This window comes from Oncorhynchus nerka, linkage group LG26 (assembly GCF_034236695.1).
Source record: "Oncorhynchus nerka isolate Pitt River linkage group LG26, Oner_Uvic_2.0, whole genome shotgun sequence".
NCBI lineage: Eukaryota > Metazoa > Chordata > Actinopteri > Salmoniformes > Salmonidae > Oncorhynchus > Oncorhynchus nerka.
Window position 1 is genome coordinate 5602919 of NC_088421.1, and position 13942 is coordinate 5616860.

The 13942-nt window shown below is 41.7% G+C and overlaps 1 protein-coding gene across 2 annotated transcripts in view; it reads right to left on the minus strand.

Moving 5' to 3' along the window:
- LOC115110114 (adenylosuccinate lyase-like) overlaps nt 1-13942 on the minus strand; it is a 22841-nt gene continuing 8899 nt past the window's right edge. The window contains exons 1-11 of one of the 2 annotated variants that reach the window (XM_029635485.2): nt 11776-12016; nt 8875-9078; nt 8695-8739; nt 8432-8511; nt 5908-6126; nt 5673-5763; nt 5453-5522; nt 4836-5074; nt 893-982; nt 530-706; nt 1-271 (exon numbers count right to left, since the gene is read on the minus strand). In XM_029635485.2, the coding sequence (XP_029491345.2) occupies nt 185-271; nt 530-706; nt 893-982; nt 4836-5074; nt 5453-5522; nt 5673-5763; nt 5908-6126; nt 8432-8511; nt 8695-8739; nt 8875-9078; nt 11776-11910 (1437 nt within the window). In that variant the 5' untranslated portion in view covers nt 11911-12016 and the 3' untranslated portion in view covers nt 1-184. Of the gene's footprint in view, nt 272-529; nt 707-892; nt 983-4835; nt 5075-5452; nt 5523-5672; nt 5764-5907; nt 6127-8431; nt 8512-8694; nt 8740-8874; nt 9079-11775; nt 12017-13942 lie in introns of those variants that run through there. The other variant, XM_029635486.2, reaches the window with a different exon arrangement.

Sequence of the window (13942 nt, forward strand, 5' to 3'; positions counted from 1 at the left end):
TTTTGATTTCAGTCTTTTATTGTCTTACAATACAGCATGCAATTAGTCAGTCATGAGGTTTATTTTGATGTGTAAGAGTATGTGTTTTAGTGAAAAGGCCACACAAAATAATATAACAATTTCAGAATTGGTTAAAACTAAGTTAGTGTTAAATTAGTTGTTTTTTAGGTCAGTGTCCCCTGTTTTAGAGCTCCAGCTCAAATTTGACGTCAATCTCGGCCTTGTAAGGTTCCAGCAGAGGACGTACCTCCTCAGAGAGAAACCTCACCACCTGAGAGGGAGACAGAATGATGAGTTAGGATGCGTCAACTATAAGCGCATGGAGAAAATCTGTATACTCTACTAAATACCAAAGAGCACACTGGTGATGCTCAGATTGAATGGATATTTTGCCACCATGAAATCTGTACCAAGTGTGCTGGAGATTATTTTCTGTTTAACTAAAGGTTAAACTAAAGATTTTACAATACTCTTGAGGCCAAGTTGTGAAAAACAAAGATAACGGGTAGTGGGGTGTTCTGTATAGTACCTGTTGGGGGGCGCGGCCGATGAAGGTCTTGGGGTCCAGGATGTTGTCAAGATGGCCCAGGATAGGGGCGAAGTAGGGGTCAGCCTGGACCCTGGCCAAGAGGTCATTGTCCCCCCCCTCCTGTTTCACCACGTTTGCAGCCTGCTGGGACAACACACGGATCTTCTCATGGCAGTCCTGGAGCAAGAACACAGGCAAGAGAAACTGTTACTGTGTGATTACACAAACATATAAATTCGCAACATGCAACCATTTCAAAGGTTTTGACTGGGAATATAGATAAGCATCTGTTGGTTACGGATACCTTTAAAAAAAAAGGTTGACTCATACAGCAGACATGTCCTTCGCTAGAAGGGTGTGTACCTGTCTGTTGCCTCCAGCCTTCACCATAGCCATGATGATGTTCTCTGTAGCCATGAAGGGAAGCTCATGACGGATGTGTCTCTCTATCACCTGAGAGCGCGAGAGAGGATGAGAGAAAGCGAGGGGGAAAGATGAAAATGATGATGAGAAAGGGATAGATTACATTAGGAGTGGAACGGTTCACCAAACCCAGGGTTCGGTACGTATTGCGGTTTTGGGGTCACGGTTCAGTTTCAGTAGAGCAGGACATTTTTAAAAAGGCAACAGTTACTGTAGTTAATTTTAGTTTTGGCAAAATATGTCAAACTAACCCAGGAACAGATCATGAGCCATATAATGTCGGGCCCAATAAAAATGTTTTTGTTTTTCCAGGTTTCTGATTTCCCCGTTTTCCACTGTCAAAAACACACAAAAAACAATGCACCAAGACATTTTAGGTCTGGCAAAAAAACAAATACATTTCATTTTTGGGTGAAGATAACCTTTCATTTAGGTGCACAAAGTATTGAGATAAACTTTTGTTATTGACCAAATACTTATTTTCCACCATAATTTGCAAATAAATTCATTAAAAATCCTACAATGTGATTTTCTGGATTTTTCCCCCTCATTTTGTCTGTCATAGTTGAACTGTACCTATGATGAAAATTACAGGCCTCTCTCATCTTTTTAAAAGTGGGAGAACTTGCACAATTGGTGGCTGACTAAATACTTTTTTGCCCCACTGTATATTTTTTAAATGAAATATTAAATGAATATAAGTATTCAAACACTTTACTCAGTACTTTGTTGAAGCACCTTTGGCAGCGATTAAAGCCTCAAGCCTTCTTGGGTATGATGCAACAAGCTTGGCATACCTGTATTTGGGGAGTTTCTCCTATTCTTTTCTGTGGATCATCTCAAGCTCTGTCAGGTTGGATGGGGAGAGTCTCTCCAGAGATGATCGATCAGGTTTAAGTTCAGGCTCTGGCTGGGCTCCTCAAGGACATTCAGAGACTCCCAAAGCCACTCCTGTGTTTTCTTGGCTGTGTGCTTAGGGTCGTTGCCCTGTTGGAATGTGAATCTTCGCCCCAGTCTGAGCTCCGGAGCAGGCTTTCATCAAGGATCGCACTGTACTTTGCGCCGTTACTTTTGCTCGATCCTGACTAGTCTTCCAGTCTCTGCCGCTGAAAAACATCCCAACAGCATGATGCTGCCACCACCATGGTTCACCGTAGGGATGGTTCCAGGTTTCCTCCAAAAGTGACATTTGTCATTCTGGCCAAAGAGTTCAATCTTGGTTTCATCAGACCAGAGAATCGTATTTCTCACGGTCTGATAGTCTTTAGGTACCTTTTGGCAAACTCCAAGCGGGCTGTCATGTGCCTTTTAATGAGGAGTGGCTTCCGTCTGGCCACTGTACCATAAAGGCCTGATTGGTGGAGTGCTGCAGAGATGGTTGTCCTTTCCAAATCATGTCCAATCAATTGAATTTACCACAGATGGACCCCAATCAAGTTGTAGCAACATCAAGGATGATGAATGGAAATATGATGCACCAGAGTTCAATTACGAGTCTCATAGCAAAGGGTCTGAATACTTGTGTAAATAAGGTGTTTTATTTTGTAACATGTTTTCGCTTTGTCATTATGGAGTATTGTGTGTAGATTTTTATTTATTCTAAAATGGATTTAGGCTGTAACGTAACAAAATGTGGAAAAAGTCAAAGGGTCTGAATACTTTCCTTTGTAGTTAACATTTCATTGAGAAGGTTTTTGGGAAAGACTTTCCATCTACCAGAAGACAGCTGTCCTTAGCATCATCGTGTACAGCTATACACAGACAGGGGCATCCGCTCCATTGCCTCTTCAGAAAGTTGAAGGAATACACTAATGACTTGTGCATTTTCTTCATGTCTTATCTTGGGCAAATGAATGCTCTAATAAGTTCAATACATTTTTGCTTCTACGAGGAAGCCAAAATGTTCCCTAACTGGAGATGTAAACAATGGAGGATCATCCCATTCTGAGATAGATATATACACACACACACAGTTGAAGTCGGAAGTTTACATACACCTTAGCCAAATACATATAAAATCAGTTTCACAATTGCTGACATTTAATCCTAGTAAAAATTCCCTGTCTGAGGGCAGTTAGGATCACCACTTTATTGTAAGAATGTGAAGTCAGAAAAATAGTATAGAACTATTTACTTCAGCTTTTATTTCTTTCATCACATTCCCAGTGGGTCAGAAGTTTACATGTTACCAAATACCAATGAAGTGTATTGCCTTTAAACTGTTTAACTTGGGTCAAAGATTCCAGGTAGCCTTCCACAAGCATCCCACAATAAATTGGGTGAATTTTGGCCCATTCCTCCTGACAGAGCTGGTGTACCCAGGTTTGTAGGCCTCCTGGCTCACACACGCTTTTTCACTTCTGCCCACAAATTTTCTATAGGATTGAGGTCAGGGCTTTGTAATGGTCACTCCAATACCTTGACTTTCTTGTCCTTAAGCCATTTTGCCACAACTTTGGAAGTATGCTTGTGGTCATTGTCCATTTGGAAGACCCACAACATGATGCTGCCACCCCTGTGCTTCACGGTTGGGATGGTGTTCATTGGCTTTGCAAGCCTCCCCCTTTTTCCTCCAAACATAACGATGGTCATTTTCGCCAAAGAGTTCTATTTTTGTTTTTTTTCATCAGACCAGAGGACATTCCTCCAAAAAGTACAATCTTTGTCCCCATGTGCAGTTGCAAACCATAGTCTGGCTTTTTTATGGCGGTTATGGAGCAGTGGCTTCTTCCTTGCTGAGCGGCCTTTCAGGTTATGTCGATATAGGACTCGTTTTACTGTGGATATAGATACTTTTGTACCTGTTCCTCCAGCATCTTCACAAGGTCCTTTGCTGTTGTTCTGGGACTGATTTGCACTTTTTGCACCAAAGTACATTCATCTCTAGGAGACAGAACACATCTCCTTCCTGAGTGGTATGACAGCTGCCTGGTCCCATGGTATTTATACTTGCGTCATATTGTTTGTACAGATGAACGTGGTACCTTCAGGCATTTGGAAATGGTTCCAAAGGATGAACCAGACTGATTTTCCCATGATGTCAAGCAAAAGAGGCACAGAGTTTGATGGTAGGCCTTGAAATACAGCCACAGGTACACCTCCAATTGACTCATATGTCAGAAGCTTCTAAAGCCATGGCATTATTTTCTGGAATTTTCCAAGCTGTTTAAAGGCACAGTCAACTTAGTGCATGTAAACTTCTGACTTCAACTGTGTGTGTGTGTGTGTGTGTGCGTGCTATATTCACTCAAAGTGCTGACCAAACAGAGGTCCCCGTACCGAATGGTTCGGATACGAATGTGTACCGTTACACCCCTACATAACATCAAATCACATTTTATTGGTCACAAACACGGTTAGCAAATGTTAATGTAAGTGTAGCGAAAATCTTGTGCTTATAGTTCCGACAGTGCAGCAATATCTATCAGTTCCCCAATCTAATACACAATCTAAGTAAAAGCATGGAATAAGAATATACAAATATATGGATGAGCAATGACAGAGCGGCAGATAGTATAAAATACAGTATATACATATGAGATGAGTAATGCAATATATGTAAACATTATTAAAGTGGCATTATTAAAGTGACTAGTGATCAATTTATTAAAGTAGCCCATGTCTGTATGTAGGCAGCAGCCTCTGTGTTAGTGATGGCTGTTTAACAGTCTGATGACCTGCAAGAGAGTGTGAGTTAAATGTTGTTCCTCTGTGTGCAGATATGCAGTTGTGTACTCATGAAATGACAAGGTTTAAAACACTGGTGATAATACCTTGAGGACAATGGTAAAAAACATCCCGGTTTATTGGGTTTTTATCCTCAATTTCAGTCTGGAGAAGCTTACTACATCTAATTATCTAAAAAAAAACTAAATGACTCTACCTTGGGGTAGACCACCAGACCTTCAGTGATGTTCTGCAGGGTGCTGAGGATGATGTCAGCAGTAAGGAAAGACTCAGGGAGAGAGATTCTCCTGTTGGCACTGTCATCTAGTGTTCTTTCCAGCCACTGGACAGAGGCGGTCTGGAGGGGATCAGCAAGCAGCGCTATCAGGTGGCGGGCCAGACTACAGCAACGCTCACAACGCATTGGGTTCCTCTTGTAGGCCATGGCACTGGAGCCTGGTGGGGGAGAGGGGGAGAGACTTGTCAGTGGGACCCAGACAAGTAACAATGGGTTGGCATTTAGAAAACAACTTAAAATAGCTGTTTACTCTGAGTCATCAGGATGATTTACTGTTTGGTGCCTTAATCAAAGTGAAATCTAGGGCCGAAACTCAATTGTATATTATTATTGTATATTATCCTCACATCCTTCCTCCACAGCTCCTTGTCAAAGCACATTGGAGCAGAAGATCAGAGGTAAAGGATCTTCTGATCTTTTGCTCCAATCCGCTTTGAGAAAGATGCAAGGAGAGAGGAATCGAGTCACCCTAGTTATGGGATTAGATTCCCCTATACCTGGGTAGGAAGTTGATCAATTTCCTTCTTATAACTCACCGATCTGCTCCTTCTCAAAAGGCTCCTCTATCTCTTTAAGGTTGGCCAGCAGGCGGATGTCAGTGCAGATCTGAGGAGGAGAGTATAATTTATTACCTGTGGTTCATTCAACTACTGTTAAAGACCACCAGGAGGCATTGTTTCGCCGTATATAAGACTTGTGACTTAGGGCTGTAAGGATGACAAACTGATTTCCACTAAAGTAAAATCTCATCTCGACCTTGTGGATGGTGGCTCCCATGCTGGCCAGGTGAGAGAGGGAGTCAATGTCCACCTTACGACTGTACGTCTGTCCGGTCACCATGTAGGCCCTGGGAGGAAAAATGAACAGGATTAGAGAACATAAACCGAAAAATAAAAAAAGTTGAGGGATCTGTTTGTACTAGGCTCAAATTACAAAACTTGTGGTAGATAGGAAACTCAAGACTGTTGACAAAAGTATAAATTAAACTCACTTTTTGAAGCCTGCCATCTCTGTGACCATTCTGTCCAGATCCTCCACCTTATCATGGTCCCCCTGGAAGAGCTGCAGGAAGCTGGCCTGGGTGCCTGTAGTACCCTTCACCCCCCGGAAACGCAGGTCTTCGCGAGCACGCTGAAGGTTCCGCATGTCCATGGCCAGGTCCTGGAGCCACAGACATGCTCTCTTACCCACTGTGGTCAACTGGGCCGGCCTGGTAGAGAGCGAGAGAGAGGTGGAGGAGAAAAAAAAAACAGAAAGGTGAGAAGAAAAGTTCAAATAAAATGTGGGGGGGGGGAAGGAAAGATTCAAATAAAAACAGAAAGATGAAGACAGAAATAAGCCAGAGATTAAAGTGCACTGAATATATCGCTTTAATCCTAGAGGAATATAAGAATATTTTGAAGATACACAACTTAGAAGATGAGAGGACAGGAGAACTAAAAAGTAAATAGAGTACCAATGGTCAATAGGGAATTGTCAATGGAAATAATTGGTCTTTAGTTCAACAGCTGTTCAGAATCTTTGGAATGTCAGAGAGGTATGACGGCTGCGTGGTCCCATGGTGTTTACACTTGCATACTATTTTTTGTGCAGATGAACGTGGTACCTTCAGGCGTTTGGAGGTTGCTCCCAAGGATGAACCAGACTTGTGGAGGTCTACCATTTTTTTTCTGAGGCCTTAGAAGATTTATTTTGATTTTCCCATGATGTCAAGCAAGGAGGCACTGAGTTTGAAGGTAGGCCTTGAAATACATCCACGGGTACACCTCCAATTGACTCAAATGATTTCAAGTGGCCTATCAGAAGCTTCTAAAGCCATGACATAATTTTATGGAATTTTCCAAGCTGTTAAAAAGGCACAGTCAACTTAGCGCATGTAAACTTCTGACCCACTGGAATAGTGATAGTGAATTATAAGTGAAATAATCTGTCTGTAAACAACAGTTGGAAAAATGACTTGTGTCATGCACAACGTGATGTCCTAACCGACTTGCCAAAACTATAGTTTGTTAACAAGAAATTTGTGGATTGGTTGAAAAATGAGTTAATGACTCCAACCTAAGTGTATGTAAACTTCCGACTTCACCTGTATCCACAATGGCACATATAGTCCATGAGCCAGGGGGGAGATTGGTCGGGCTCACTTGGGCTGACGATGTCTCAGTGATTACCTTGAAAGTCTATAGTCACTAGAGTTAGAAATGTGTCAGTATGCAACAAGTTATATGCTCACATATACCCTTTAATTATTTATCACTGGAAAGCTTAGATTCACAGATACCAATCAGTCAAAACATTTTTGATTTTCAGGTCAACATAACCTTGACCTTTGACTTCTAGGGTACATATCATAATTACCTGTATAAATTGCTTTAAAAGGAAACCCTGATACATGTGTATCTTTGTTTGACAAGTGGTTCTGAAAGGGTACTCCCAACAGTTAATAGGATAACATTGTATAGAATGTTAATCAGCTCACATCCATGACTCTTCACTTGTACATATCCATTTTACATGTTTGAAGAGAAAACATTGCAGTTATTGATCGTGACATCTTCAGAAATAAGCAATTCAGACAGATTTTTAGGCACATTCTTACAGTTCTGTGAATGATCTTTATATCTGCACAGCTGGCTCATTTGGTTGTGTACTCTACATGACTATGAGCATGTTATGATATTATGGGGCACGCTACAGTTACATTCATACAGGTATGATCGTGTGAAGTTGATACAATAAGATCCTATCGAGTTGCTTGGCGGCCATATAGGAAAAAGGTTTCTGTGGAGTTAATACGCGAATCCTGTGATGGCCCTGTATCTACAAATATTTTTTAAAAGGCCTGTTCTAGCAGTGTGTGTGTGAAAGGTGGTGCCTCCATCAAAGTTTCAATCCAAAAACATATCTGCCCCACTACATGGAATTCTGTGGCTAAGCTTCCAACATTCTAATGTCAATAGCACAATATGGGCTATTTAAAAAAAAAAACAATAGTTGTAGCTGGTGCTTTCAAAAGATGGTTATATTATATATAAGTTTAAAAAAGTAACTTCAACTTCCTTTCAGAACCACTTGTCAAACAAAGATTAAAATGCATCAGGGTTTCCCTTTAAGTGATTTACACAGATATACCCTAGGGGTCAAAGGTCAAAGTTCTGTTGACCTGAACATTCCAAAAATATGTCTGATGGATAGCTGTGAAGCTAAGCTTTCCAATGATATAGGATTAAAGGCTATACGTGAACAATACATTGTTCAAACCTGACATTGTTTGTCATCGGGTAAAATCCCTATGGGGAAAATAAATGGGATGGAGGGATGAAATAAAGAGTGATAACACACAGAACGCTACCATTGCTGCACTGCTATCACACATTTTCCAACTCTAGAGACACAAACCTTGAAGAAAAATCACTGGGACATCGTCGGCCCAAGTGAGCCCGACAGCCCAACTTTGAGGGTCATGCTCATGGACTAATAAAGACGTTCGAACCTCCTGGGGTGTTCATACTTACTGGTAATGTGTGAAACCCAGGGTGGGGAGACCAGCGTATTTTTCAGCAAAGTTTGACAGTCTGTCGATCACTCTGGCCAACTATAGAGACAGAATACTGTTTTTAGTTTACGGAAGTGATGAGGATATATAGGATCATACTTGTTTGACGTTCGCAGACATTTTCAACAAAGTTGCACATAACTTTACACTATACTATCAGTATCTAGTGCTGCCCTGGCGGTAGTAGTATTAATCCTTCCTGGTCTAAAACAATTAATTTACCTTCGGCAGGAGAATGTCAAAACCGTCACGAAGCAGGATCAAATCCTGGGGGGAAAAAAAGCAGGTATATCAGTCAATATGAATAAAAATCTCAGTCGTATATATACACACCCATGAGAAACAAACATGACCACTAAGCACACTCATCCTAAAATAACGTGGTTGTCGGGCTTCTCTTACCGTGTTGTCTCCCACGTAACAGGAAGTGGCGCCCAGGTGGATGATGGGAGCAGCGGTGGGGCAGCAGTGGGCGAAAGTGTGGACGTGGGCCATGACATCGTGCCTCAGCTTGCTCTCCTCCTCCGCCGCCATGGCAAAGTCGATGTCCTCAGCGTGGCTTTCCATCTCGGTCACCTGGGCGTCGGTGACGAGCAGGCCAAGAGCCTGGAGAAGGGAGGATAAGAAGAGGAGAGAGAGTTAGAAGGAGCAGACAAAGATTCTGGAGGTCAGCGGGGGAGGGGGCAAGAGAAGCAGAGACAGTTAGAGATGGTACTCTAGGGGTGTAGGGAAAGCACTGCAGCCTGTCATTGTAGCTGATACACTGGATGCATATCCCAGAGTAAGCGCTAGCTACTTTATCAAGTGTTCCCTGGATTTTATTCAGCCGAAACATCGTTGCAACATTGCAGCTCGTAGTAGTTGCACATTGTAGGCTCCTATGTAATAAAAAGTAAGCCAAGTGGGTCAATGGGACGTGAGGTGGAACGGTTCAGAAAGTGGGTCAACATTTTCCAATCACTTTCAAACAGATAGCTAGATAGCTTGTTGTTTTGCTCCATATCTCACAGAGTACTTTGGAAAACTATTCAAGCACAATCACGGTAGGTCTATTTAAAACCATTGACAAATAGAATGTGGTGTTTGAGTAGAAGATCAGGAGGTTGGCCCTGTGTGTATGAGAATAGCGAGTGACATTACTGGGCAGCGTCTCAACTCCCTCCCCCCTCCCCTTAACCGTAAGTAACAATGTTTTTTACTTGGCTCTGGATAGGTAGGCAGTGCAGTTTCCACCATATTGTATACAATTTACATATCTGCAAACATAGAAGGGCCAAGGAGAAGGGAGTGAAGAGAGTAAAGAGGTTAACGCTCAGGGGGTGTCTTATTACCCTGACATTTTGGCCTGGCTATTTTAGACAACCCCACCCCAACAGAAAAACACTGTAGCCCAACTTGCTACTTGACATCTGACAAAACAAAGTTTTGTATGGGAACACTATGTACATTCCTTTTCATAAGGACACAAGTTTAAAGTAGCTACTAACGAGTGTGAGAAGAGAGATTTCCAACACCCCCATGGCCCTGTGCATGCGTGTGTGTCAGCTGAGCTGCTAAAAGGCTCCATAAGCAGAGATGACCAGTATTTAGGGAAAGGGGAATACCTAGTCAGTTGTCCAACTGAAATGTGTCTTCCATATTTAACTCAACCCCTCTGAATCAGAGGTGCAGGGGGGCTGCCTTAAATCAACATTCATGGCGCTCGGGGAACAGTGGGTTAACTGCCTTGCTCAGGGGCAGAACAACAGATTTTTACCTTGTCAGCTTGGGGATTCAATACTGGCCCAATGCTCTAACCACCAGGCTACCTGCCTAATTTATGTTATGTATTAAAAACACATGTTTTAATTACTTCAGAGTATTTTGAATTACACTGGGCTGAACTAAACTCCAAATGTACTTTATTTTCAAAAATAAAAATATTTTACTATAAAATGTTGTATAGTGGTTCTCATTTTGTGGCTCTCTTTTTCTTTACTTTTACTATTTTCTACACTGTAGAATAAGAGTGAAGACATCAAAACGATGCAATAACACATACAGAATTATATAGTAACCAAAAACACTTGACCAGGGCAGAAATTTTACAAACCGACTGGTTGGAAAGGTGGCATCCTATGAAGTTGAAAGTCCATGAAGTCTACAGTATGGGCCAGTCTACTGCTAATGTTTGTCTATGGAGATTGCCGCCCTGTGTGCTCGATTTTATACACCTGTCAGAAACGTGTGTGGCTGAAATAGCGAATCCACTAATCGGAAGGAGTATCCACATACTTTTGGCCATGTAGTGTTTATTTGCACACATATTTTGTCGTTTATTTTGATACAAAATATAACGATCAATGTATCTGTATTTTGTCATTTCTGGCTATCCCTGCCTATATCCTTACCTTTTTGTAGTCCATTTCCCCTCCACTAACAGAACAGATGAGCTGATAGTAACGTTAATTACACACACAGCGCGCCTGTAAATTAGAAGGGTTGTGGAAGTCATTTTTGTCTTTAAGCTAATCAACAACAAAAAAATTGCTCACATCCAGGCCGGGATTGAGAGTCCTATAGGGTGGAGCACAATTGGCCTCCGGGTTTGGCCGTCATGGTAAATAAGAATTTTTATTTAATTGACTTGCCAAGTAAAAAAAGGTTAGATTTAAAAAATTGCCTAGTGTTTTTCTCTTAAAGGTTTTTGCTTTGCAACACTTATTTAGGTTTCAAAGTCTGCACTTTTACTCATCATGTTGACTAGCTAGACATATATCCAGTTTCCAAATAGTTTAGCCCAACAGCAGTGGAATATTGGATTTTGCAGTGTGGTCACGAGGCTGAAAAATATATGGAACCCAGACATTAAGTTAGAGGCTAGATTCATTGAAGGGGATAACGTTAAATCTGAAGGACTACTACAGGGTTGATTGAAAGTTGGTAAAGTAAGTTACACTAGTCCAGTGTTAACCAATCCTGGTCCTCGAGTACCCCCAACAGTACACAACTATGCAATGACGATCACAAGACACTGCATCCTACTAGAAAAACTAGCTTGTTTAGCTGCTGCCTACTATGGTTCGCATCTTCTCTCTTGGAAAGGCAAACATTCTGAACCTGTTCATTTACTGTAAGGTCCCCATATTTAGAGCAGGGAACTTGAAGTCTCTCAAGGTCGCAACTTTTACAATAGACTTGCAAAATATATTTGCAAAACAATAACTAGCTAACGTTAGTTACTGAAATACAGACGAGGGCATGCATAACAGGTACATGTTCATCCCATGATGGCTAGCTAAGTTACTATAAAATACCTAACACCTTTTCCGCTTTGGCCAGGTAGATCCACAGTTTTCTCCACGTTGTGAATTTCTTCCTGTCACTGAAGTTGTAGGCCATTTCCTTGCTGGCATATCGAGACACCAGCGGCGAACGATACTTACTAAATTCGTCCATAACTAAAACTCGCTTATCACCAGCATGCGTGCAGTGCTACCAACTAATTTTCAGGCGAAATTGCTAGAGGCAGGTCAATTTGTTGCTAAAAGTTGCTCAATTACGTTGTGATGTCATTACGTAATAACGTAAAACTGTGTCATTACGTAGAATACGCAACAAAGTTACTGAAATTGACTGGCCATCTCTGAAAAAAATATGATTGACATTTGTTAGTAAATATTTCTTTGTTTATTATCATATATTTTTATTTGTAAAAGTAATATAAACACAACACATTTTATATGATCACATTTTTATTTTGAAACACAACACATTGAATTATTAAACAATTACATTTTATTTATTTATTTTTTAACTACTAAGCCTACACATTCTGAACAATTATAGTTTTAAGCAGTGTATTGGTAGTTAGTTAACATGCTACCTAACTGCTCAACAATTATAGGTACAGGCTAATAACAAGGTATATATGCTATCTTATTGAACAAGCAACTTAACTCAAATAAGGATGTATGCGCTAGGCGTCTCTCTCCAGCTCTCTCCAGGTTGTTGTGCTGCTTGGCTGGCTAGCTGCTCAATGGTTTCCTCCAGATATTGCCACTGTTTTCACACACACTGCAGTACACACTGCCACCATCAGCTGTGTGTCTCCGCCAGTTCCAGAAAGTCCACTCCTTGCATACGTACTGTAAATATGATGAATCATAGGTTGGCAAGGAAATCCTCTTCATCTTCATTGCCACGGAGCTGGAACCAGCAGTAGAGGATGGAGTGGCCTTAGAGCTGTATGCTGCTATGGTGCCAAACTGCTGCAGAACTTCACTTGGTAGTTTATGCTGGTAACAGGTATCACCAGCCAGCTTCAGTCCATACCGCACCAGGAGTATGGAGTTGACAGTGTGCTATTCTATACATTCTATTTCTTATAACTTTGACTTGACCACACTCATTTGGCTGAACAGCCGTTCAACCTCCGCGTTTGAGTGTGGCAAGGAGAGGGCAGCGAGTGCAGCTTTGCACAGTTCTTCAAATGAATTTGACCCGGAAGAGTCCGTGTAGTTATTGACTTCTCTCCAAAACTCGACTGTATTTTCAGTTGAGTCCCACCTAAACAGATGGAATTTCTCCATTGGGGAACCAATGTATCAATTGTTTGGGGCTGGTATCCCAGTAGCTCAGCTACTTTAATCATTTCAGTGGTGCCTTTATTGAGCTTTAGCGTTTCCTTAACACTGAACAAGGCCATGTTTCGCAAGGTTTCAAGGTTGTCTGGGAGCCTTGCTGGGAGCTCCTTGCTTAAAGCAACAATGTAGTTGATGCACTGTCTCCGAATGACCTTTTTGTCCTCTGGCGCAAGACTGAGTTGGTACACCGTGCTCTCGAAAAGGTACCGAAGGTATGGTGATGGACTGAGATGTCCATCAATGGCATCCTTCAGGACATCAATTTTTACCATAGGGTTGACTACTCTGCTGCAAATTGATGTTAAGAGGTGTACCAGATTGTCCAAAAGCTTGACAGGATCTGTTTGCTCTCCCTCAAATGACTTCACTGCAACTTGTACGTCAGACAGGATTGATTTCAAGAATGTCAGGTAGACATAGTTGGTCTTGTCCATGTACATGGCGTGTAGCACATCCACCATGTAGCAACGCTCTCTGGCCTTGGTTTCAGTTCTTCCCACTGGCTCAATATACGAGTTACCGCAGGCTCAATCGATAGCCAACGTGTGGCACACACTTTGGTGATCTGCAGGGGTTTCTGGCCACAATTAATGGTGGCATACACTGCTTTGTACTGCTTTGTACGCCTCGTGCCGTTTTGGGGTAATCAAAAACCAGTTTAAGATTGAGTATTCAACACTCCTAGGGATGGTTTCTTGGGATGCTTCACAGCCAATTGTAAAGACTGGCATACACAGCGAGTGAGTACCAAATTGGGCAATGCACATTCTTCCTTTAAAGGTTATACTTCTCAAGAAACTCAACTACCGCCTTTGCTATTGATCTGGCATCACCCCCAATTCAAC